The sequence below is a fragment of the Pogona vitticeps genome, chromosome 2 (genome assembly GCF_051106095.1).
Source record: "Pogona vitticeps strain Pit_001003342236 chromosome 2, PviZW2.1, whole genome shotgun sequence".
NCBI lineage: Eukaryota > Metazoa > Chordata > Lepidosauria > Squamata > Agamidae > Pogona > Pogona vitticeps.
In genome coordinates, this window is record NC_135784.1 from 239,951,210 (window position 1) to 239,976,746 (window position 25,537).

The 25,537-nt window shown below is 39.5% G+C and overlaps 1 protein-coding gene and 1 long non-coding RNA gene across 4 annotated transcripts in view; one reads left to right on the plus strand and one right to left on the minus strand.

Moving 5' to 3' along the window:
* FRMD3 (FERM domain containing 3) overlaps nucleotides 1-25,537 on the minus strand; it is a 157,486-nt gene that overhangs the window by 29,713 nt on the left and 102,236 nt on the right. For 2 of the 3 annotated variants that reach the window (XM_072992260.2, XM_072992263.2), the window contains exons 6-9: nucleotides 24,240-24,363; nucleotides 10,190-10,277; nucleotides 6,338-6,426; nucleotides 801-864 (exon numbers count right to left, since the gene is read on the minus strand). In XM_072992260.2, the coding sequence (XP_072848361.2) occupies nucleotides 801-864; nucleotides 6,338-6,426; nucleotides 10,190-10,277; nucleotides 24,240-24,363 (365 nt within the window). The remainder of the gene's footprint in view (nucleotides 1-800; nucleotides 865-6,337; nucleotides 6,427-10,189; nucleotides 10,278-24,239; nucleotides 24,364-25,537) is intronic. The other variant, XM_072992261.2, reaches the window with a different exon arrangement.
* LOC144586951 (uncharacterized) lies at nucleotides 1,489-4,987 on the plus strand. Its single transcript, XR_013542050.1, has 2 exons — nucleotides 1,489-3,587; nucleotides 4,830-4,987. It is a non-coding gene; the product is annotated as an uncharacterized LOC144586951 (long non-coding RNA).

A 25,537-nucleotide genomic window follows, 5' to 3' on the forward strand; every position in this document is an offset into this window, starting at 1 on the left:
CTTGGTTCAAAAGTCTTATATCTAGGATTCAATGTATCCTCCCCACCCTATTATTGTTATTCAGTCTTTCCTGAAGTCTTAATCTAACACCTATTCTCATTGTCTTGTTCTAGATGCCCATTTCCCTTCCTTTCCCCTTCCCCAACATCCTCCCTTACAAAAGAGTATTAGAATATCTTGGGGAGATCCTAGCATCTTGTCCCTTTCCTAGAAAGTTCTCCCAGTTTTGATAACAGGGTTTTTAAAAAAAATCCAGTGAAGGATAATTTGAATGAACCAAATCTTAATAGTTCTTCCATGATTTCATTTTTGGAATTATTTCATATTTTTCTGTGAAGCAGGCTGAGAAAATTGCCACCCACCAGATATTCCTGGATTGCAACACTCAGCATTCTTCACCACTGGCCATCTGGCTAGGGCTGATGAGTGGTGAAGCCCATAGCCTCTCAAGGACCACACTATACCCACCCACCTAGGAAGGATTCTGATCCATTCCTTCAACTTAAATATAAATCACATAATCAGAATATTTAAAATTAGATGTAAAGAACAATTTTCTGCAGTGGGTAGTATAGATATACATTTCTGAGACATTTTTCAGCTGTATTTTTCTTTGTCTAAAATGAGAATACTTTTGCTCAAAGAACATCTATACTTATTTAAATCATTAAGTGGACCATTCCAATACATAAGGCACAAATCTGTTTTGTAAGAGCAAAATAGACATTTACATTACCTAACAGAAAATGCCCAAATTTAAAATTAAAATTGTTTAGAACAGAAGACATAAAACATCCAACCTCCTTCTGAATTCCAATAACATAGAATGTCTTCCCTTCAAACTTCAGTTTACAGACATCAGACCTATAAAAAGAAAGCCCTTTAAATGAGGAAAATAAATGACAGTTTTAACATTTGGCAGTTTCATGCATCTGTAACCAATCCATAAACAATGAAAATAAGTGCAATGAATTATTCTTCAGCATAGAAGATAAGGAGATAACTTATTAAAAACTAATAGCACAAAGTGAACAGAATAGTTCAATATACTTCAAATGTTGAGCGTTTAATTTCTTTAATTTTTTTATAAAATGGATTGTAAGTCTGTAAAGCAATGGACAGCATAAATAAGAAATAATAAAGAGGAAAAATATTTTGTAGGTCTTCATTTGAGGTAAAACAAGGTTAATGAACGGTTGTTTACACCACAGAATGTTCTGAAGTTTTGGGATACAAGTACAGTATTCTAATAGAAACACAGTACTATATTGTCTGGAAGATGATGGATTTTCACCCAGATACATAATATATATTTCTATTCCTAAAACTCATAGAGAAATAACCCAAAATGTATTTTTTCATTACTACTGTTCAACTTTAGTGGGAGACTGGGTCCTTTGGCTGAAATCCTGTTGCTTAGGATTGGAACCTTTGGCTGAAATCCTGTTGCTTAGCATAGTAAGTAACACTAGAGTAGACCCATTTAATCATGGGGATTTTGATGACTTAATTAGTTGTGATTTACTAGAACTCTGCTCATATATACATTACACAGACATTCAAAACACTTCATATGCAAAATTAGCATAGCCAATTTATAGATACATATACTGTATGCACAGAGGTTTATGGAAGGGCAGAATTGTCACAAATGTCATCCACCATTTTTGTAAAATAAAACATTTCCAACATAGTAAGCTGCAACTAGATTAGGCTTATTTCAATAAATGAGACTTATGGAAGAATTGAGTTTCCAAATCTCCACTGATTCAATGGGCCTACTCTAGTGTCACTCACTACACTAAGCAACATGATTTCAGCATTTAAAGGATATGGGAAAACACACACATAAATCTGGCAATTTAATATTAATTATATTACAACAGAAAAGATGGTATAGTATTCTTCATACAAGCAGGTATTTGTAATTAGTAATAAAGTCTTCCCTTTCCATATCTTTCAGACTTATTCTACTTAAAATCCTGCACACATATGGCAAGGATTACTACTTCTCTTTACACTTGTGTGATTGCAAGCAAATAAAATAAAATGCGGGGTTGATCCAATTTCTAGACATCTAGAATTCTACTAAGCTTATCACTTCCATGTACTTTAAGCCAGTGCAGCTACATTAATACAGCAAGGTCACTTTCACAAGCAGAAGTGAAGATGTAGCACCTTCAGTGGTAAATTTGAGACTGGACTTGACTGTGAAGGAAATTAGAATCAGCTGCACAGGGTAGATTTTACTCTCAATTTGGAAAGATTATTGAGCATGCATGATTCTCTTGCAATTGACAAAGAGAAAAATAAATGTGTGGTCCACAGCATACCACACTTTACAAAAGACGATGGCTAAAGTATTGTTGCTGTAAGTTACTCCACATAAAGCTGATGATGTTGCAGTGACTTTGCTTCTGGAGGCAGCAGTCACTTTTCCTATAATTCTCACACTGGAGGTTCACACACCCCTCAAGCAGTCGCAGGCACCTCCTTGGTACTTTTTAACACATAAAACCTAGCCACCACTTCTTAGTGCCACTAGGGAAAGCATTCAACTCAGCCAAGTATTTTGTGGTTGCTCCTTCCATTCTGACCCAGCCACAGCCTCCTTGCACAAAGCTGGTATCTTTTATTTAGGTGTGTAGCAAATGCTTTTCTATTTTAGTTAAACACTTTTTTCCCGCTGGTAATAGACAGCTTTGTGTAGCATGGATATATCATTCTTTCTTTTAGTCTGCTTAACTTTTAGTTACACAGAAAATAACAAGGAGAGTTTGATTTAAACAAACAAAAACAATTTTAATGGGGCAACCACTGGTAATAGGTATGTAGAGAAAAATGGGTTTCTAAGATGAGTGACAAAAGTCAAAAGAACAGTAAAATGTAAAATTCTTTCTGAAATTCAAGATCAAAATAACTTCTTTATAAACTCTCTGGCATTCTGATACACATATTCTAGGCTCTCAAGACAGACTTTTTCTAACAAACTATAGCACAAACTACTTCTCCTGACTGTCTCTGAAACAGACTTTTCTATATCAGAGTTTCAGTTCTAACTTCTTTAAATGTAGCACCTTCAGTGGTGAATTTGAGACTGGAGTTGACTGTGAAGACCAACCTCACAGACCGAACTCTACCTCACTGCATTCCAATCACACCCGCCAATCAGCACTGAACTGCCAATCACACTAGCATTCTGCCCTCGACTTACGAACGGCCCTACATGCGAACTTTTCGGGTTACGAATCCGATCTCATTGCAAGTAGTAAGATTGTGGACATCAGAGGAGGCTTCGGACTAGTAAGTCCTTTTTTTAAAAAGCTTTTCTGTGTTGGTTTTGGAGGGTGGGTTTGGACTGGGGCGTTGTGTGTGTGTGTGTGTGTGTGTGTTGCAGTCCTAACGTGGGACTTGCTCTTTTTATTTTTATTTTTGTATTTTTTTGAAATGCTGGAACGGATTAATTCCGTTCCCATGCATTTCAATGGGAAATGGTAGGTCGACTTACAAACTTTCCGAGGTGCGAACGTTGTTCCAGAACGGATTAAGTTCGTAAGTCGAGGGCCCACTGTATATATACTACACAGGTACTGTTCTAGCAATGATCTAACCATAAACTCAGGGAAAACCAAAATACTGGTTTTTGGCAAATCCTGGGCTCCGTCTTCTTGGAGAATTGGTAACTCCACATACCAACAGGTCCAGACCTTCAGATATTTGGGGATTCTTTTCCACTTTCGGCATTCATGGAGCCCACACCGCACCTCCGCAATCGCTTCTTCCTCTCTTTCCCTCAGTGCAATCTCCTGTTTTCACTTCCATGCTGGTAATCAGTATGTACCTGCTGCCACCAAAATTTTATACTCCAAGACAATTTCCCAGTTACTTTATGGAGTCCCAATTTGGATCGAGGCAGCAAACTCTGAAATCGATAAGGTGGCTGCCTCCTTTCTTAGGAAAATCCTCGGGATCCCTAATCTTATCAGACTTTCCACCATTACTCTAGAACTGGGTATCCACTTACCCTCTACCCTAGCCTGGACCACTACCTTCAAGTTCTGGTTCAGAATTCACCTCCTAACTCCCTCTGACTCGATCCTACAAGATTTATTAAAGGATCCCTACGCTTCTATGTGGTTTCACTTCATAGAAGCCAAACTATTGTCATTATCTCTCTCTGTCGAAACTCTAGCCGACATGAACCTTAACTCAGCATATCAAATCATTAGATCCAGTCTCTATGACCTTGAATATGCAACCCTATTCTCCCAATTGAACCCCACCTGCTCCCCTCTTGCTTTTGGCCTATCCCCCTCCCTTGGCCGCCCCTCCAATTATTTTAACCAATTGTCCAACCCTCAAAAAAGACGAGCTTTTATGCTCGCTAGGCTGAATATCTTTCCATCAGCAGCCCACTTTGGGAGATTCACTCGAATCCCCCGCCCCAACAGATTGTGTCATTCTTGTGCATCCGAACCCGACTCCCTGGACCACATCTTACTCCGATGCCCATCCCACAACATCCCCCATAAGCGGCTACTAGACCCACTCCTCTCTTCCCTCTCCCCTTTCTTCCTCGACCTTACCCCCATACTCCTGAGCGATTTCTCGCCTTTTATCACCAGTCAAGTTGCTGACTTTCTCCTAACTGTTATGAAGACCTCCCCTCCCCCCCTCTCCCTACCCTAAACCCTCTATAAATCTCTTTGAACCTAGCCTACTACAATCTCAACCTCACCCTTCCCCCCACCCGGTATTGGAATGTAACTATCCTGTGTACTCCCTGTATCCTGTAATGCCAATAAAGGTTTCTGTATGTTACTACACAGGTATTCAAAACTCTTCATATGCAAAATCAGGATCGTTAAGTTATAGGTATATATACTGTATACACGGAGGTTTATGGAAGGGCAAAATTGTCACAAATGTCATTCGCCATTTTAAAAAAATAAAACATTTCCAAATTCTCTCCCAAAGTTCCCATGGCTTCTGTAGAATCCTTTTCATTGCTGAGAGACCATTGAGGCCTGCAGGATGAGGAGGGAGGCTTTAATTCACCAAAATTGCTGCCAACATGATGATTTTACTGGTGATACATACAACCCCCAATAGCTTTCTTATGAGGAAAGGGACTCCATGGGAGAGTCCCTTGAGACTTTCAGTGAAGAAACTGTATGTTTTATTTCTGAAAAATCACTATAGCTGATGACATCACTAGTCTTAAACAGTCTAACTTAGGCAACAGGATTTCAGCCAGGATATTATTGCAGCAGATGAGCCCAATTCTTTCTTGAGACATGTGATGAGATCATGCAGCAACCAGCTGGGATCAGAGGCTGTTTTCTTCTTAGAGTAAGAAGGCAGAACAAGAATATGAAATAGCCTAAGGCTGTTTGAAATTCCCTTCATATGTAATACACAAACAACCCTCACATCTTTCCCTAGCTCGTGTGATGATAATTGGAAAAGGATGTACGGGGCAAGTTATGCTGGTTGCACACAAGTATCACAGGGCACAGTAGACTAAGAATAGCTCTAACGAGGGAAGGCTTAAAGGGACAGGCCTCTGCCTCAAAGCCTAGCACCCTGGGCCCATACTTGCCTTGTCAAAAATATGTGGGTCTCTGGCAAGAAGGGATCCAGGTCCCTTGGGGGAGGGGGCAGCAGGCTCCATAGGCATGCATTCAGAGCTATTCTCTCATGTTCACGAATCCCTGGTCTGGTGATTCTGAGCCATTGCTCAGGTCTGGCTAGGCACTGGACACTATGTTGTCCTCTGGCAATGATAGTCTGCACTGACTCTTCCAGGTGGCTATTTCAGGAAGGGTTCCTGACAACAAATGGTCATTTCTTAGCAATGTTACCAAAGCATAGGTAAATATAACATGTTGTGATTTTTTTTCTCTAAACATTATTAAGCAGTTGCAGAGGAGGAAAAAGATTTAAAAAAACCCAGCCAAAATAATTTGGTTGGACTTCAGTTTCACCTTGACTTTGAAAGAGGGCCATTTGCTGTTCTATCACACGTAGCAAAATATCTTGGACCAGCCCTGATTAGTTGGTTTGTTTTTGACCCCATTTTCAACTAAGTTTCAATGTATGGACAAATGCTTGGTTTTAAATGTGGACAAGTGTCAAATGGAAACTATAGTGAAACAAACCTTACTTTGCTTATATTACAATCCTATGCAAGTCTATTCATAAAATAAGAAAGTATAGAGCAGCAGGCAGTCAATATAAGAATTTAGGTGAAAACAGGTTTTCTGAATAAAGTTTTCTGAAAAACAAAAAAATGAAACATATTCTTCCATTAATAACTGTGAGGATAAGAGCTCACCATTTTAGCAAATGTATCCTTTTATTTCCCTGGAAAACTACAAAACCTATGGCTGTGAATCCCAAAAACGTGGTGGTCCCTGTCGAGTCCTTGAAATAAGAAAACAACAACAAAATAAATGGAAAATATTTTGAAGGAAATGCAAACATGCAAAAAGTTATTTGTTTGACCTTACATATGTCAAAGGAAGGCAGATCCTGTGAATTTGTTTTTCAGTTGGTTTTCCATGTGTTTCAGAAATTGAGAACTGTTTTATCTTATAACAAGGGCAATTACATTTTAATGGTACTTTCTGATACACCAGTTTGGCGGGTGGAGGTAAAATTGATCATGTGTGATTTTTAGAAATCAAATTTTAAACTGAAAGCAAAAAGTAATGCAAATACACATATTACATTAGCACACTGCAGGTTCCTAAAGAGACATTAGCATTACTTCAGGTATCCATGTAGATACATGTTCAGAGTAGTAAGCAGGAAAGCAAAGTTGAAGATATGGCACACTATACCAAAGATGGGCTTAGGGAAGTTACCTTTTTGGAGTACAGCTCTTAAAATAAACTATTCAGCAAACCAGAGACTAGGCTGGCTGAGGTTCTAGAAGCTGTAGTTCAAATGAAGTAACTTTTCTCGCCTCTGCAATGTATTACTTCGGAAAAATAATGGAACAGTTCTTCTTTCAGACTACTGTATTAGTGCTAACCTTGTATATCTTAGGAATTTGTTTGGAAGCACCTTTCCTAATATTTTCTGTGTGGGGTTTGGGTTTAAGTCAGTTTTAATTCACAGCGAAGTACACTTCAGAAGAAACAATTAGGATGTAGAAACGGTTTTTCTGTTGAGCAAAAGATAATAAAATGTTTCCCTTACTGAACCATGATTCTATGGTTTTTTAAGACGGAACAATCGCACTTGAAATCTAAAGTGGGGCTTAGTTCCTCGTGACCAATCTCAAGACAAAAGCTAGGTGAAGGTAAAGGTTCCCCTTGACATTTAGTCCAGTTGTGTCTGACTCTAGGGCGTGGTGCTCATCCCCGCTTCCTGGACCCATGTATGTAGAGCCAACGTTTTGTCTGTAGACAATCTTCCATGGTCACGTGGCCAGTGCAATTAGACACAGAATGCCGTTACCTTCCCACCAAGGTGGTACCTATTTATTTACTTGCATTTTTACATGCTTTTGAACTGCAAGGTTTGCGAGGAGCTGAGACAAGTGATAGGAGCTCACTCCATCACGTGGATTCGATCTTACGACTGCTGGTCTTCTGCCACCACGTCCCTTAGACAAAAGCTAGCTAACTGTAAAGCAATAGGAATAGGACCAAAAATAAATTTAACCTCTTAGGTTTACTCCTCTTCTGATTAATTGGCCAACTCTATCTGTTCTGACCCTAAGGTATGTTGCTACACATGCATCGGTGCTGGAGGCTGTCCCTGAAAAACACCTGCATTGTTGCAGGTTAAACAAGGATTTAGGACTCATATTAACTGCAAATGAAAGATCATTCCACCATCTGAATGAACACTATGTCTTGTTACTAGGCCTATTTAAATGTCCCAGCAAAAGCACTTACCCATGCCAATAGTACCTGTGGGTTCCTAATGCTATTTTTCTTCCATAGTTTTCTGTTTGCTGAAACAGGTTCAATGTCAGTTTCAGATGCCCGCTGGAGAGAATGGCTTTTGAATTAACAAAGGGACCATTTGCTGGGGACAACTGAGAGGTTTGGAAGGGGCTAAGCATATGTCTTCATGTCTTTTTTTTTTCCTCCAAAGGTACACCTGGCGCTCCAAATCAAAACTGCAGGGAACACATCTACTATAATCCCTGGGCTCCAGTTTGAAACACCACTAAGTGACAGATACCTAAACAGCATTAACAAAACACAGTGCATGTGGCTTCATGTAATTGTTGTGTGACCAAGAAACCATTTAAAATAATACCCTGCCACTTGAACTGACTTAGTAGCATTGAACCAGACTGGATTACATTTAAGGATGTGAATTCCTTTTGGAAATCTCAGTTTATGGCAAATGTTGATGCTGAGAGCCAAGTACCATCCTGCAATACCTGCACAAACTACTTTGTGAATATGCCAGAAAAACTTACAGAAATAATAAAAAATGAAATATACCATATTTTTCCAAGTACCAGCGGTCCCCAACCTTTTCCCAACCACGGACCATTTTTTTGGAGTGTGTGGCATGCTTGTGGGGGGCATGGCACGCTTGCAGGGGCATGGCATACTTGCAGGGGGGTAGTGCACTCACAGATGGGTATGGCATGCATGTGCATAGTGCGCTTGCAGGGGAGTGCTAGTGCGGCTCACGAGGGCACTTGCAGGGGGGCAGGAGATCTGTTTCCGCAGCCTGGTTCTGTCTAGACTGTGGACTGCTGCTGGGTCACGGACTGGGGGTTGGGGACCTCTGGTGTATACAATCCTCCCAATGTATAAGACGACCCCCTAATTTTGTCCCTTGCCAGAGGCAGAGAAGCAGTCAATGGACCACCGCGAGGGGCAGCCCAGCACAGCTGCTCCTCCGTCTCCATCTCCTGCTGTTGCTGCCTCCGCCACACAATTGTCTCCTCCAGTGAGACTTGCCAGGGTTCACCTCCAGATCATGTCACTGCCTTGTCCCCTGTCTGAAGGGAGCCTGCGAATGGTGCTGGAAGAGGCGATCTGGCGGCGGCAGTCAATGGGCAGCAGCAAGAAGTCGCCGAGCGCAGCTGCTGTCTCCGCCTCCTGCTGCCTCCGCCAATGGATTGCCTCCCCCAGTGCCATTCACAGGCTCAGCAGCAGCAGAGGCAAAGAAGCAGCCACGCTTAGCCGCCTCTCACTGTTGCCCATTGACCGCCACCACTGGTGCCGCCGGATCACCTCCTCTTGCTTCACTTGTGGGCTCCCTTTGGGCAGGGGACAAGGTGGCGACATGAGCTGGAGATGAGCCCCAGCAAGTCGCACTGGAGGGCAGCCGTGAGAGGCGGATGAGTGCGGCTTCTCCTTTGCCTCCGCCTCCACTCCCTCCGTGTATAAAATGACCCTCAATTTTTCCTCTAATGATTTTAGGGAAAAGTGTCATTTTATACATGGAAAAATATGGTAACAAATGCTATTAAATTAGATGTAACATGTGTTTTGTTTTACTATATTAATCAAATGCATATTCAAATTGTCTGTCCATATCCAGATGGCTTTCTCATATAACAGAAAAAGAGAAGGCTTAATTACTGCATAATCAAAGATGGGGAACTTGTGACAGTCCAACAACATTGGTTTACCAACATAACATACTTTACTACATACTTGGCTCTTTACAGTATTTGCTAATATAATGATCCAATTCCCTTCTGTTTTTGAAGTATGCTGCTCCAAACATTTTCTTTCATTGACATTCTTTCTCACCAACCATCCTATTCGGAACCTGAAAACATTATGTCTTTGGACTACAAATTGCAGAATATCTCATCCAGCATGGCAAAGGTCTATGTTGACTAAAGAATCTGAGACCAACATCTTATTACAAAATACATGCATGTAAGTGAAATTGCAGAAGTAATATTTACTCTTTTCTGGCCCTCTATTAAGTGCTCAGGCATGCAGTCAAGTGCACAACGTGTGTACATCTAAGCTCATGACAGACAGGTAGAACAAGTGTGCACACCAGTTACATACTTTTGAGTTTATGCTGTACAAGACCAATAGGATTCTGGCCTGAGTAACTTTTCTGCACACAGAGAGCTGCATTCACATAGGAACAGATATGCCAAATGGGATTTGGAGAGGAGGGACTGGATCAGGTCCTGAAAATGAAAAAATACTACTGCTTTATTTTTAAAAAAATAATTAATTACCTTGCAGGGATGGGGATCAACACCATAGGTTTCTAAAGAATGTGCTTTCAACAATAAATTAAATTCAGCAACAGCTGGACTCTGACCCCTGAAAATGCACAAAGAAAAACTGTGTGTAAGCAATTTCAGCCAATAATATGTGCCATAAAGGGGGAGAAACAGGAGATCTTTCATATGTTTCTGTTGCTACTCTGCCATAGCGCCTAATCCTTTTGGATTAAGCCCTAGATGCTTCTGACATACTCTTGGGACTCTAGTGAGCTGTGCAGTTAATCAGGGGCTATCAGGTGTCTTTCAAATATTTGCTATATTTTGGTATGCACCGAGCAGTTGGAACTTAATAAAAAATAACCCAGGCTTGGTTTCCAATGATCTACTTCCTAAATTGATTTTTTTAATTGCTTAGATTAACGTTGCATCCCTTCCTGCACTTGAAATAGACAAGAAAATAAACAAGGACATTGTAGTCTTTTTTGCATTTCCAATATCAGCTTGGAATCTATCAGTGTTTTTGTGATATACTCCACATTCCAATATACAGCTAATGAAACATGAATATTCTCTAAGATACAGCCCATGATGACATACAGTTCTGCTAATCTAGAGCAAATATTATGTCTCTTATTACAAAAACAATGCTTCCAAATTGCCTGCATTTTTGTGCACACTTTATTCTGTGCCAGTGTGAAAACTGGCAAAAGTGACAAGCCATAATTTTTGGCACACAGAAACTGTCAGAAGCGATGTAGTCATCATTACATGAAAACTCAGTCACCTTTCACCTTCAAATTCCATCATTAACAATATCGGAACCATGATAATGGAGACATATCATATTATTATGATTACAGATTCCAAACAGACTTAAAGGGACCATAAAGTTATCTTTAATCAGATGCAATGAGATAAGTGCTTCATTGCAATATGACAATTCTTCAAGTGACTGCATTTATGAAATTTGACTTTTAAGGGTTCTGCTGATTTTAAAGAAGGCACTGGGGAAGAATGAGGTTGGAGGATTTATATATGGGAGAAGTGCAGGCCCTTTTTTTTCTAATTGTAAGCAGTGATTGGTCAAAGTGCAATGCACCCAGCCCTGCACTGCTTGTGCCTAGCCAAGGGCTGACAGAGACGTTGGAGGGAGAACAAGGCTCCATTAGGTCCTCTGTGGATTCTTCCATATTCAGATCTGTGTATTGAGCAATAAATCATTCTGGTGATTACAGTCAAGAAAAACAATATTACGGTCAAGAAAAACAATATTTAGAATCTCATTAAGACAGACCTCTCAGGTACAGAGTTATTTCCCAGCTATAATTTCAAAGCTGCTTTGCTTTGCATGATGATTCAACAGTACATGGGGAATCCATAGCATTGTAAAAGGAACTTTTTTGTGCCGGCAGATGAAGTCAGATTCAGTCCCCAGCATCTCTAGCTACAAAAGGTTTTGGATATCAAACCTAGGAGAGACTTGTCAAAACTCTTGAGTGGAGTTTAAAAATGTTTCCTCTTGGAAGACAAATACCAAAATCCATAAGACAGCATGGCCAAATGGCCATGGTGGCTGAAATATTCTGGGAGCACTGATCCAAAAAGTAACGTTTCCAGACTCTGCTCCAGAGAATCACTGCTGTCTGAGGAGACAATAGTAAACTGTTGTTGTTAGATGCTGTCAACTCACCTCCAACTTATGGTGACCCTATGAATGAGTGATCTCCAAAATGTTGTATCCTCAATAGCCCTGCTCAGCTCTTCTAAACTCAAGGTGGCTTCCTTGATGTAGTCAATCCATTTCTTATTTGGTCTTCCTCTTTTCCTGCTGCCTTTAACTTTTTCCTAGCAAATAGTAGGCTATTTAAACCAACACTAAAAAGTACCACTCATATATTTAGCTATCCATTTAACCAGAGGCTTAACTGCAAATACTGTAGTATCAATTACATAAAACGGAATTTTAAAAAAAGTTAATATGTCTTAAATATAGAAATAGTATGAGTCAGAATATCAAGAAAATTGGTATTATAATTATAAATGGTTAGATCTCAGTTGCTGGTTAGGTTCATATGGAAGGAGGCGATCCTTCAGGTATCCAGGGCCCAAACCGTTTAGGGCTTTATATGTTAAAACAAGCACTTTGAATTGGGCCCAGGCAACAACTGGTAGCCAGTGTAACCTGGCCAAAATCGGCTGAATATGTTCTCTTGCGAGAAATGGCCCTTTAACCTGTCTGACAAACCACCCAATAACAGGACTTCCATCTTGTCTGGATTAAGCTTCAATTTATTAACCCTCATCCAGTCCATTATCAGGTGCAGACACGAGTTCAGTTTAGAGACTGCCTCACCTGGATTGGTGGAAAAAAGAGAGGTAGAGCTGAGTGTCATCAGCATATTGGTGACTCCTCAGCCCAAACCTCCTGATGACCTCTCCCAATGGGAGATGTTGAACAGCATGGGGGACAATATTGAGCCTTGAGGAACCCCATGGCATAACCGCAATGGGACCAAGCCATTGTCCCTCAGCATCACCTTCTGAACATGGTCAGCCAGAAAGGAGTGGAACCACCATGAAACAGTACCCCCAACTCCCAACCCAGCTAATCTGTCCAGAAGGATACCATGGTCAATGGTGTCGAAAGCTGCTGAGAGATCCAGGAGTATCAACAGGGTCACAGTCCCCTTGTCTCTCTCCCGACAAAGGTCATCATACAGAGCGACCTAGGCAGTCTCCATGTGGACACCTGGCTTGAAGTCTGATTGAAATGGACCTAGAAAATCTGTTTCATCCAGCAGCGCCTGAAGTTGCCCGGCCACCAAGCGCTCCAACACCTTGCCAAAATAAGGGAGATTCACCACCGGCTGATAGTTAGCCACTGGCTCTGGGTCCAGATTAGGTTTTTATTTATTTATTTTATTTATTTATTTACAATATTTTTCAGCCGCACCATTGCCGCACCATTGCCAGGAGTTGTCGAATCACCGCCTCTTTCAAGGTGGTAGGGACCACTCCCTCTCTCAAGGAGGTGTTAACGTCTTACTAGACCCATGTACGAATCCCCCTGGTAGATTTCCCAATTAGCCAAGATGGGCAAGAGTAGAGCGGAGTGGTGGTAAACTGGACAAATCCAAGCACCCTGTCCACATCATCAGGTTTCAATAACTGAAATTCATCCATTAAAATTTGACCTAAGCCCGGTGCACTGGACACATCCTCTGATTCTCTATCAAAGGTGGAGTCCAGCTCACTGTGAATCAGAGTGATTTTTCCCTCAAAATGTAAAGCAAATTCCTCACAGTGAGCTGCTGAGTGGCCCTGTGTCCCCACCAGCTCTCCCGGCCAGAGGAGATCACAGAGCACCTGAAACAGCTCTGCTGGAAGACATTCTGAGGAAGCAATGCGGGTCGTGAAATACTGTCATTTCACCAGCCGAATTGCCATGGAATAGGCCCGATAATGGGCTCTAAGTTGTGTTTGGCCAGGTTCACAATGTGATTTCCTCCACCTGTGTTCTAGCCGTCTCCCCACTTGCTTCATTGCCCACAGCTCAGATGGATACCAAGGAGCCATCCCGGCTCTGAAGGTGGGGAGAGGAAAAAACAAACTAGGAGAGTAATGACCAAAAATATTGAACTTGAAGTTTTAAAAGACAGGATTATTTTCTAAAGTTATCAAAGAATATTACCTTTTAAAAAAAGATTCTATGAACTCCATTGAGACAGATCTTTAAACAAATATGGACATAAAATGCAAAATATAAAATATTTTGCAGTTGTTCAGGGAGCAGTAAAAGGGGGACGATTTTAATGCCTGCCTATTTCAATCTTGCAAAAACACAAACAAAAATGCCACAATGATTAGCAATGCAACCCTATGTATCAGAGTGAGGATCCTTATTTGGAGGAGATAACCTTTTATATCATCCCTTCCCAATTTCCATCTAGGGAGCCACCATTGCTGCACACGACTTTCTCAAGAAAGGGAAGTTCACCCACAATGAATGTATCCCAACAGAGGAGCCAATTATAAGAGCACTGCACTAGGGAGGATTCAGGGTGGAAATTCTAACTGTTTCCCCAATAACTGACTAGAGAGAACAGTCAGGACTCTCCTACACAGTTGGGAGGGTGAACAGTGAGAGTGTGATGGGGAAAAGCTTGCTGTTATCTCCATTCAGCAAGTGAAGATTACAGAACTCGTTTACATGCCTCTTACTTTCCCAGTTGGGTAAGCCAGCAACATGTACCAAAATCTCCCTGTACCAGCCAATGGATCTTGAGTTCAATGCATCCTTCTGTGGACTAGGCTGGCACACTCTGCAGGCGCAGAGCTCTAGGTTCCCCACCCCTGCACACATGCTATATATATCTATGCATAAGTAGGTTCTATTGAGTTCCATTTATTTGCTCCTAACATAAGCACAGGATTGCAGCTCTATTGATTTTTGTCTAATAGCCAAGGTGAAGGAAATGCCTGACTAAAGCACTGGTTTATGAGATTAGCTCTGCAGGTCTAATCCTGATGTAACTTCAGTCCTCTATGATATTACATAAATGTGCTAGCTACAGGCAATCATTATGATCTGAGAATAATCTGTCAACATGTGTTGGTCCAAGGATGTAAATCCTGTTAAATCATCAGGAGACCATGGAATGTCTATAGCAATTCCTTCTGTTCTCTCTGCAGCTTAGGTGTCTTGTGCTGTAGCCCCTTGTTTTCAGATGAAAGAATGGAACTGACTTTAAGACAGCTCTGCAAGACACATCCAAATATGTCCTTTGAGATCCAGAGACAACTGCACAGTCTTGCCCCACTGGTTTTATTTTGGTGGGAAATTTATATATAGGTAAGTCTGAGAGGGCGCATGGATGTCTTTGCCCCCATTGGGTTAAGATATAGTTTCAGTTACTAAAGAAAGAAAAGTATATGGCCCTGTGGCAGCTAATGTCACTTCATATCCTATGTACCAGTTTGATGAAAGTTACTTACAGGCATGCTTAGTTTTCACTGGTTAGTTTACCCAGACAGTGAAGGTTTACCAGAAAAAAATAGTTACAAATATCAAGCATTTTGGAAATTTGTTAACTATTATGGTAACTATTGGAGGCAGCTTAGAACTATAACTACCTTTTAAGAGTTACCTTTCATGCCTTGGGACTTAGGTTCATTTTTTTAAAAAAGACAAAAATACAACATTGCAATAGGTGAAACATCTCCTGTAAAGGAGGTGCGACAGCAGTGGTGCAGTTACAAGCAACCATGAGAAATACTGTTAAACCAGACACTGGTTAAACGGCAGTTCAGGTTTTTTTTTCAAGGAAAAACAATGAAAGTCTTTCTTGCTGGCTATAGAAGGATGCTAGGTATGCAGTCCAAAAACTACCTTTAATATTATGCTTGCTTATAGCTCCACTGAGAGGTCAGCAGCTGAGCAAGAGTCTTAAGTGTCTCACAGTAGCATGAGAGAGGAAATTCTGTACCGTCTTTGCTGACATGCAATGCTTGGAATCTAGGACAGCTGCTAGTCTCACACATGTATTGCAAACAAATGTAGACATTTCAAGGATCGGAGTGGAAGAACTAGAATCAAAAGTGCAATCAAAGCTGGGTAGGTGGAATATAGAGGGCTGGCAGCAACTAATACGGACTGCTCATATAGCACACTTTCCAAATTGGTACATATGAAGTACATCTTGGCAAGAGTATGAACATTATAAAGATCTTTTCCAAGAGGAACCAACAACTAACATTATGACACCTTTAAATGTTTTTGGGAGCAATCCCAAGTAGGCAACATGCCTGAAGGTGAACTGAGCTGGCACTATGCCAGCCAAAGTTGTGCTGAATCCAAAACTCTCCCGGTCTTAGGGATGTTGGAAATTACTTAAGACTCCCCTCATCATGATCTAATTTTGTACTAGTATAGTGGCTGAGCCCTTCAGCTGGAGAAGGTTAGTGGCAGCATCCCTGGGCTACAGAAGGACTGGATCTGGTGCAAGTCAGCTCCTCCCTCACCTTCCCCACCCCTTTTTTTTGTCTCTTCTGCTGGCTGATCTTAGCCAATATAGCAGTCAGATCCTTCTGCAAGCATATCTGACATCAAATCAGCACAAGAAAGTTCTGTCCATTGTGTCCTATGATAATTAGCATGTATTCGAGTTGAAACTGCATTGCCTATTTTAAAATATGACTCTTTGCTATCTCCACAGAGGAGCTACTCCAGAAGAGACTGAAGAAGTGACTTCTCATAAACTGAGTTAGCAATACAACTGGAAAGTTGTATCCTGAGAAAAAGACAAACTAATCTCCACATTGCTATTTTTCACACACTGGCTATAAACTACAGTAATCACAGTCTAATGCAGTAAAACAAGCATATTCTTCATACCTTTCAATGTATTCTTAAAATATTAATATACACAGGTATTTCATCAGATATAAAGGAACAATACCAAAGTATTAGAAAGCAACAGCTGGATTGCAAATCTTGAAAATGAGTTCCAATTAGCTAAAGTGAGCAATTAACGTTCAATCGAAAGGATTTCTGTAAGTACCCATAAACTTCCAGTGAACATACAGGAAATAAAACCAGGATTTTCAAAGCACTTACTCTACACATTTTCTGACTGACAACGGAGTGTGTGCAATGACAGGTTGCTGTGTGTAACAGTTGTTCGTTGAAAGATCATTTGTGAAGTAGCACTGCCCACACCCTGCGTTGTACGTATTTCAGCATGCCAAACAGATTACTCTTAGTTTCATTCCACCATGAGGAGGCAGTAGAACAATACATCAGAGAGGAAAAGTGTGAGTTGTGTGACTTTACAGAGGACCAATCAGAAGAATACCACAAAGGGCAGCTAAAGAAGTAGAGGATAATCTGGCTGAATGACATTTAACTTCAGCTGGAACTGGTAACTTAGTCATCTGGTACACCAGTTCCATGCACTCAACCACCCAGTGACCCACATGTTCGAAAGAAACAGATAAACTGCTACACTAGTCTCCACAACACACAAGAAGTCAGGGAGACTGATGAAATAAAGCTGTTAATGAAACCTTATCCCATGCCTTCCCTAGCAAATGTTTTTTTTCAGTGCTATCACCAATGTTGGTTATATTCAGTTGTCAGAAATTTAGCACTCAGTATGAGTTTTTTACCTAAGTGCAGTGCCACAGATCAGGAGTTTAATTTCTCACTGTGTCTCCTAGGAGAAAAGCCAGCCTGTGTAGCCCTGTGTAAGCTGTACAGTCCCACTGATTATATCTGATTAGATCTTCACTACTATTTTTTTAAAATTCTAATTCAATGGAAGGCTCGGCTAGATGTCTAACTCAAAGTGGGCTCGATATGACTAAATATTTATTTATTTAAAATATTTATATGCCACCTTTCTCCTAAAGGATCGAATAAGGTCATTTAAAGTCAGTAAGAGATGTGGTATGCCAGTTGGTGAGATCCCTATATCAACATGGCATACACACCTCAAGTGACTTTATTTGGCTCACCTTTCTTAAAGGCATAAAACATCAGTGCTGCCCAACTAGGCTTTGGGGAAAAAACAACAACTTTGCTTCCTTCCTCTTTCCTTCCATGGAAGAGTGAGAAAGTTTTTAATTTCTCTATGCCATTTTGTGGCTCAGCTGTCTGCTTAAGCCTCTTAACTATACTGGGAAGTTGAAAGCAGATGGGAAATCGAAAGCATCCACTTGGGTTTGATCCCAGCAAATGCATGTCCTGGAATCAAACCAAAACAGACTGATATTGCCCTCGCTGAAAAAAGAGTAGCCCCTGAAAAGGAGCCAAAAACATGCAAGTAAGAACACTCTGGTGATGGACTGGTTCATATTGATACTTATACTGCACGGCTGCCAGGAAAAGAAGTGAACTAGTCCATTCCCAGGAAAGACTGAACAGTGGGACAAATCCCCATATAGTCACAATCTAATATAGTATCCCTTCAGTATTCACTAAGGCAAACCACAGCTATTGATAAAAAGTTTCTCCTACAACTTAATTAATCATAGCCTTCTAAAGACGTTGTGTGTCCTCCATCACCACCTTCTTAAGGAGATTTAGTCTGCAGTATCAGGCTGAAATAACGGTGTTTTCACAAAGGGAGCAAAAGATGGGGCAGCATATAATTGGTTTGAATTAATTAATAGAACAATTCTTCTTGATCACACAAAATAAATCATCAAACAACCTGAAACTTTCATTTCAATAGTCATGGCAAAGACACCACCACTATCCATTTTTTAAAAAAAAAATTCAGCAAATAGGACTGAAAATTGATGAAAATGTTTTAGCATGTAAAGCATACAATTGTACTGAATAATAGTGATATACAGGATTCTGTGCAATGCAATGTCACAGTTAAGAACATGTTTTTTTAAAAAAAGTCAGAAATGCTAAATATAAAGCTCTACCCTATGTTCACCTTTAACAAAGACAAATCCATACTGATTAGAGAAACTCCAAAGCTGAAACAGAAATCAAGAAAGATAGATCCCTTCCAGTATTCAAAATACATATTTCTGCAATGTTTCAAGAAGCCATAATGAATTATATCCAGAGTTCTTTCCACTGGAACACCCATTCGCTGAAATCTGGTTATGCAGTTACGCAGAAGGCATAATTTTTGGAAACAAATTGCTGATCTCCACAGAAATTACCTGCTGCACACTGAATCACATATTAATTATTACTATCACTGAATGGTTAAACTGTTGGTATAAACAAGCACTGAAAATGCAAATAAAGCAGCTTTTAAATATTAATCAGCCACAAAGATTCTCAAACCTATTTTTAAAAGCATGTTAATAATAACCTCAAGTCATTCTAACTTATGGCAACCCTTTCCAGGATTTTCTAGACAGAGAATAAACAGAAGCATTTTCTGTGTCCTTATTCTGGGGGTGCCCTGAGACTTGCCCATGACGACACCGTCTGGTTCTTCATCCAGGAGCCACAATGGGGAATGGAAGTCCCAACCTCTGGCTCTGCAGCCAGATAACTATACCTCCAAGTTATCCAGGTAGCTGGATGTTAAGAGATAACCACCTTATGAGGTAATTACTTTAAAGGATATTAATAAGTGAAATATTATTCTACTATGTATGAGTAATTTTGAACAGAAATAATGGCAGGAGGGCAGTATTTACTCTGGATTAACTAAAATGAAAATAATGATTAAGATTTTGCATGTCTACCGGTGGCCTTTGGTTTCCAGAAGAAAAACAGAGTGGAGGTAGGCAGCACGTGGTTATCTAGATATTGCTGGGCAACCATTTTCAGCTTTCTACACCGTATCCCACATGGGCTAAGACTCATGGCAGTTGCAATTTAATTTGCCCAATGTTGGCGTAGAGGCTGATTTACTTGCATCGATGACACTTCTAATTCCAGCTTGGCAGGGGATCATTTGGTGCTCAGCTTAATCTTCATACACAGTCATTTTACTTTGTGCGTTAAGATAACACTCCTTCTGAAAGATTAAATGTTCCACATTTGAAATAAAACCAAACCGCACATACTGATTACTGGCAGATACAATGTTGCTTTCATCCTGCATAAGTTTGGAACGGTTCATCACTAATACAACATTGGGTTCTTGCTGCCTCAAGAATTTTGTTCAGGTATTATTTCATTGCTCCTATTTTTTACATTTAATAAAACATTTAACAAACACGAAATGTCTCTAGGAACACATCCGACACTTACATATAGATTATATAATTTAGTTAATCCAGAGTCCATACTACCATTTAATTCTTCTCTTCAAAATCACTCAAACACAACAGAATTATAATGCAGTTTAAAAATATCCTTTAAAGATATATTTGTTACCTCCTAACATGCTTTGAAAAACTCTTCTTATCACAATCTGGGTGGCCAAACTATAGTTTAAAACAGCTTTATTCATATTTTGAGTGTTTTTTTTATGAGAGCATACTAATAATTTAATGATAAAATCAGCATGTATTTTACTAAATTAATTAATGCTGAGTATTCCCATTGTATTTAACATGAATTAAAGTTATCCTTTAGCAGCCCTTTTTTTTTTGCAAATTTGCTTCAAGTGAATATTTCAATTAGAAACCAATGTGTTACCTTTTCTCTATGTATAAAAGCCATAATTCAGACTGCTTTTCCAACAGGTATTGTTTTTAAAATAAATCAAGACACATTAAATGCATATTTGCGGTTAAAATACCATCTGCTTTGGCTCTTGTTTCCTTTCCAGTCTTCCTTCAACTTCCTCAGTTTTATTCACACTGGTAGTACAGTACCTTCAGGGATCATAAATGATCTTTCTGAAGATCTCTACTTAGAATGGAAGCTGTCATGTGTGTGTGTGGTTGTGTGTGTGGGGGGGAATGTAGCTTAGCCAGTCTGTCTACCTCTTAAAAGATATTCTTTTAGAACTGTGCAATGGTCAAAAGATTAATTTCAGATTCCATTGAGCAATTTAGAAAGCAGTTCATTTCATTTGCCTGATTTGACAATGGTCCAAGTTAAAACCTTGCATCATCAAATCTAAACCTTTATATGCAAATGCTATCACTAAGAAATCTATATCCCATAAAAGCTCTGATTGAAGAGGAGACCTATACTGTTCTTTTATGACTGTAAGTTATAGGTGTTAAGCATACAACTATGCCCCTATTTGCATTTCACCCACTTACTCTCTCCCCTTCCCTATCTTGACATTTTCTTCATGTGGAAAGCCTATGAGAAAATGTATCACACTTTACAGATGTGTTGTCTTTGTCTCCATGTTCCCCTGAATCTCTTACAAACCTTCAGAAGCAACAAAATTTTCTTCAGGATAGAGAATGTTTGCTTTGCTTCAAATAAATCACTGTTTTTCCAAATCAGAATGAGGCAGTTCAGGATTCACCCAATGCATACTGATAATTACGTACATCATTTCACCATGATCTGAGTTTATATGCAGTCACTCACCTGAAATATCCACTAATTAGCAATAAACGTAGTGTGGACACCCATGCTGGTGTGTTTCCTACAGATACTGTATTTATAAACCAGCTTCTTCTTTTGTTTGCACAAATTATCCCTGCTTAAATAAATCCCTGACTTTCTCTAGGCCAAGCATTAATTTTTGAAAAATCAATGACTTTCTTAACAGTATATCATGCTTCTCTTCCCCCTCTAGGGCAACGTGATTAAAAACTATTATTTTTAGTTATTCAGTGGACAAAGATCTCAAGGGGGCATTATTGCCCAGAGCAAAGTAAAAAGGCAGAGATCGTTTTCCAGTTCTATTCCAGTTTCAGTTTTGTAAGAAAAAAGGATAAAAGTCAAAAGAACACTTCCACATATAAGCTACTACAGGAAAGGCATGGGATGCGATCACTCTCATATACTTTTTTTTTTAAGAAAAAGAACTGTATTTACAGGCACCTGTCTATTAAATATAATGCTAAAATATAATGCTAGACAGAATGTCATGGGGTACAATAAACTAATATAACTTCACCTTAAAAACAGTGAAAATTATTACAAGAAGTGTAACAACCTCAAAGTAGAATAGTTCAAGTGATCACCCTCTTTTCTTTAAAAAATCTCTATTTTCCATCATATCTTATGTTTGATGTCTGTTTGATGTCTGGTGAAATGGATTTGTCCACAAAAGCTCACATTAAAATATATATAAAAATTAATCTTTAAGGTGCCACCATGTTTTCATCTTTTTCAAAACATCTTACTTCTATTTTGCTTTTACCTTTTCTCTATCAGTATATATAATATTCATTTTCAATATTTGCCATATCTTGTTTAAAAAAGATGGATTGACTCCATAAATGAATTATAGGCTAGTGTTTATAAGAGCTGAGCAGGGCTTTTAACAACAGGACATTTTACCGATTGCTCATTGACAGGATCACCATAACTTGAAAGTGGTTTGACGACAGATGACAACAACAAATAAATGTTTATTGTTATATTGTAAAACTAGAAAGAACAAACATCAGGCTTATCAGATCTAGTTTCTTCCCCCCCCCAAGAAATACCCTAACATCAAGCAATCTCAGCCACATACAGTACAAAAGACATACCGTACATTTTGAATTAAAGAGCAAGATGCTTCTGAGGTAGGTGTAAAAGAAACACTTGCTAGCTTCTTTGTTTCTGTCAATGAAGGTTGTCTCAACTTGACAGAATACCTCAGCAAAGAATTTCTAAGCCATTAGAGATTCTTTGACTCCAGACAGAGCAAGATATGAACCAGCATATTAAAAAAAATAAACTAAATTATAATTTATAATCCATTTACTTAAAGATATTTAGAACTTTAAAGCTAAACTTAAAAGCAGAACAAGGAACAAAAAAACAACAACACCAGCATCCAGGAACTCAGTCATAGTTATTAAAAACCTGCCTGAAGCTGAGTCTTCAATTGTCAATGGAAGGATAAAAAGGAGGGGCCTAATCTAACCTCACCTCCTGAGGGAGAGTATTCCATAACGTGGGAGATGGCTCCCTCTCATGTCCCCACCAAATGTGCCTGTGATGGCAGTGGGACCAAGAGAAGGGCCTCCTCTCAAGATCCTAAGAGCCCGGAAGGCTCAAATGGAGAGATACAGTCCTTCAGACACTAGTGCCCCTTCCTTTTGAAAAGCAAGGCACAGGCATGCCCACAGAAAGAGCAAACACAGGATGACTCACTGATTATTAAAAGAGATACAAACACCCCTTCCAGTGTTTCTCAGTCCTATAAAGGCCATGTAACCAGCAGTGGCCATCATCATTCTGTACCATCTGAACTATTTGTGTTGAAGCTTTATTTTCATTAATGTGCTACTTGTGCAATCTTGCTTATTTTGCACACAAAAAAGTTCTCATTCTTTTTTCTTGTTGGGTGCTTAATAAAATCCTTCACTGAATAATGTTGTGATTGCTTGGCCTCACTTGTGTGGACAAGACAAACAATGATCTGCAACCCTACACTAAATGCATTCTGAACCTTGGACCTTGTTTTCAGCACTAGTACAGAAATAAGCTCACAGCCTTCTTGCATAGACATCACTTCAAGTCACTCCAAGCATTCTTTGGCTGAAATCCTGTTGGTGTAAATCTGTGAATTTAAAACTTCCTACCCCGTGCCTTCCAGCTTCTGAGGCTCCGTAAGGTTCCTTTTTGTCCTTGAGAAGCCTCTTGGAGCCTTGGGATAGTGGGGGGCCTTGGGAAAGGAGAATCTTTAATACAGTATTACAAAATCGCTGTCAGTGGTTCCACTACCAAATCAAGTCTGTTACCATCAGTCCAGTGGTGATTTTCCAATATGAAAGGCTCCCTCCCACTTCAGGCCACCCAAGGGCAAAAGGGAAGTTTTAAGTTTAATTAAATCAAAGATTTTCGTCACCAGCTGATAGTGCCATCCATGTTGTGCACTGTAAACGTACACCAAAAGGTTTTCAGCCTTTGTTTCAGAAGCCTAAATCAGGTGAAGCCATTTTGAAGCTATGTTGTCATTACTCAAATCAGACAACTGGAAGTAAGGAACTCTTGCCAGTCTACTCTAAATTACTCAAAGCTCTAACAGAACATTTCAGTCACACTCCCACACCCCATAAAACACAAATTCACACATACACAAAGTAAGAGAGAAAAAGAGAGAGAGAAATGTAGTAATGACAAAAACATTAAAAATATTTTCCACTTCAGAAATGTAAATACAAAGGCTAGGAATTTACAATATGGAACTAGTTGTGTTTCAGCCCATTCAGATCAGTGAGCTTAAATGCGCTTAAGTCTGTGACCACTTGTTCTCACCTCAACATACTGTCTCTGTAAGCCCAGTCTGGACAACAACATACCAAACATGTTTGTCAGCTTTTTGAAATATCACATTTAATTTTCAACTATTGACATGCACATCTAATTTTAACAATTGACTCTTTGACAAAAGGCATTTGAATTTTGTGTAAGTTATATGTCTAAGGGAAAAATCTGACTTCCTCAAAGCAAAAAACCAAAGAATAACAGTTTAAGAAATCATTTAAATACCAATCTCAATTACTGTACCTGAATTCATTTTTATGAAGTTCAGCTATTTTTCTTTCCAGTTTTTGGGACTGTTTGGGGAAAATCCTAAAGTCACTGACATAATTGTCCACATGTTCATCAGGATCATAGTCACCAAACTCAGCTGTATAGATAAAAACACAAAGACCAGGAGGGGTGAGAACCAAGCAAACTGTTAATAAAAAAAATTCAGGGTTACAAAAGATAAAATAAATGAGGTTTTTCATACGTTGAAAAATATTTCATACATTCTAATATTGAAATTCGTAGTATTCTAGTGTTATAATTTGTCTAACTGTGTTTTAGAATTATAATTTTGTATGCGTTTTTATCTGTACCTGTTCTAATCTTGTTGTAAACCACCTTAAATCCCAGCACAAGAAAAATCATGACAGATAACTAAAAATAAACAAAGGTTGTGCATTGCCTTGTACACTCATTGAGTGAAGGGGTAATCCAAAAATATTTGAAATAAATAAACGAATGCCTCATATTCAAATGGGATTCTGTGCAGAACTACCATAAACATACACTCACTTGCTGGGAGAAACACCTCTAAGTTCCCAGTATCCCAGTATTAACAAATGGTGACCCAGCGTCGATACATGCAAGATATTAGATTTATTTCTCCAAACTTTGCCATGCCCCTTTTGGGTAGCTATCTGTTTACCCACTCAGTCTGGGTACAGGTTATTAGTGGTAAATACCCACACTCTTAAGTGCAGGTGTCTTCCATATTTACTCATGCAGCTGTCAGCTGTTAGCTGTGCATTCCTTCCACACATCATAGAGCCTCTGCTGGTGTTCCTAGTAGGACTGAGCATCTTGAAGAGATGCTCTTCAGCCTCTAAAAGCAGGATGGTTTATTTTTTTAAAAAAATTCTTATGTACATTCTCCTATACTGTATGTTTATACAATGCTTTTCTCCTATACTATTCTGTAATACTTTTCTCATATAGTCTCAACCAACTCCTCTCTTCTCCTCATGTACAAAGGTTAGTACAATAACCCCATCTTGTGGATGTGAACCAGAGGTCTGGAAATCTTTAGCTGGATTCCTGCTTATGGTTCCTAGTTCTGCTATCAGCCCAGTGATGGCTGAGTCTTCTGGACGAGGGGCAAACTGGTAGAAATACCAAGCCCTGTGGTTGCACTCACCAGCCATTCTGCCACTGAAGGGCTGACAGAAAATTCCAATCCATTTAGAATCACTTCCAGTCCACAACTAAGCACTGTGGCTTCCTCCTCCTGTGGTGCTAGGATGTAAAGGCCCAGCAGAGCATCTTCTAGCTGCCTA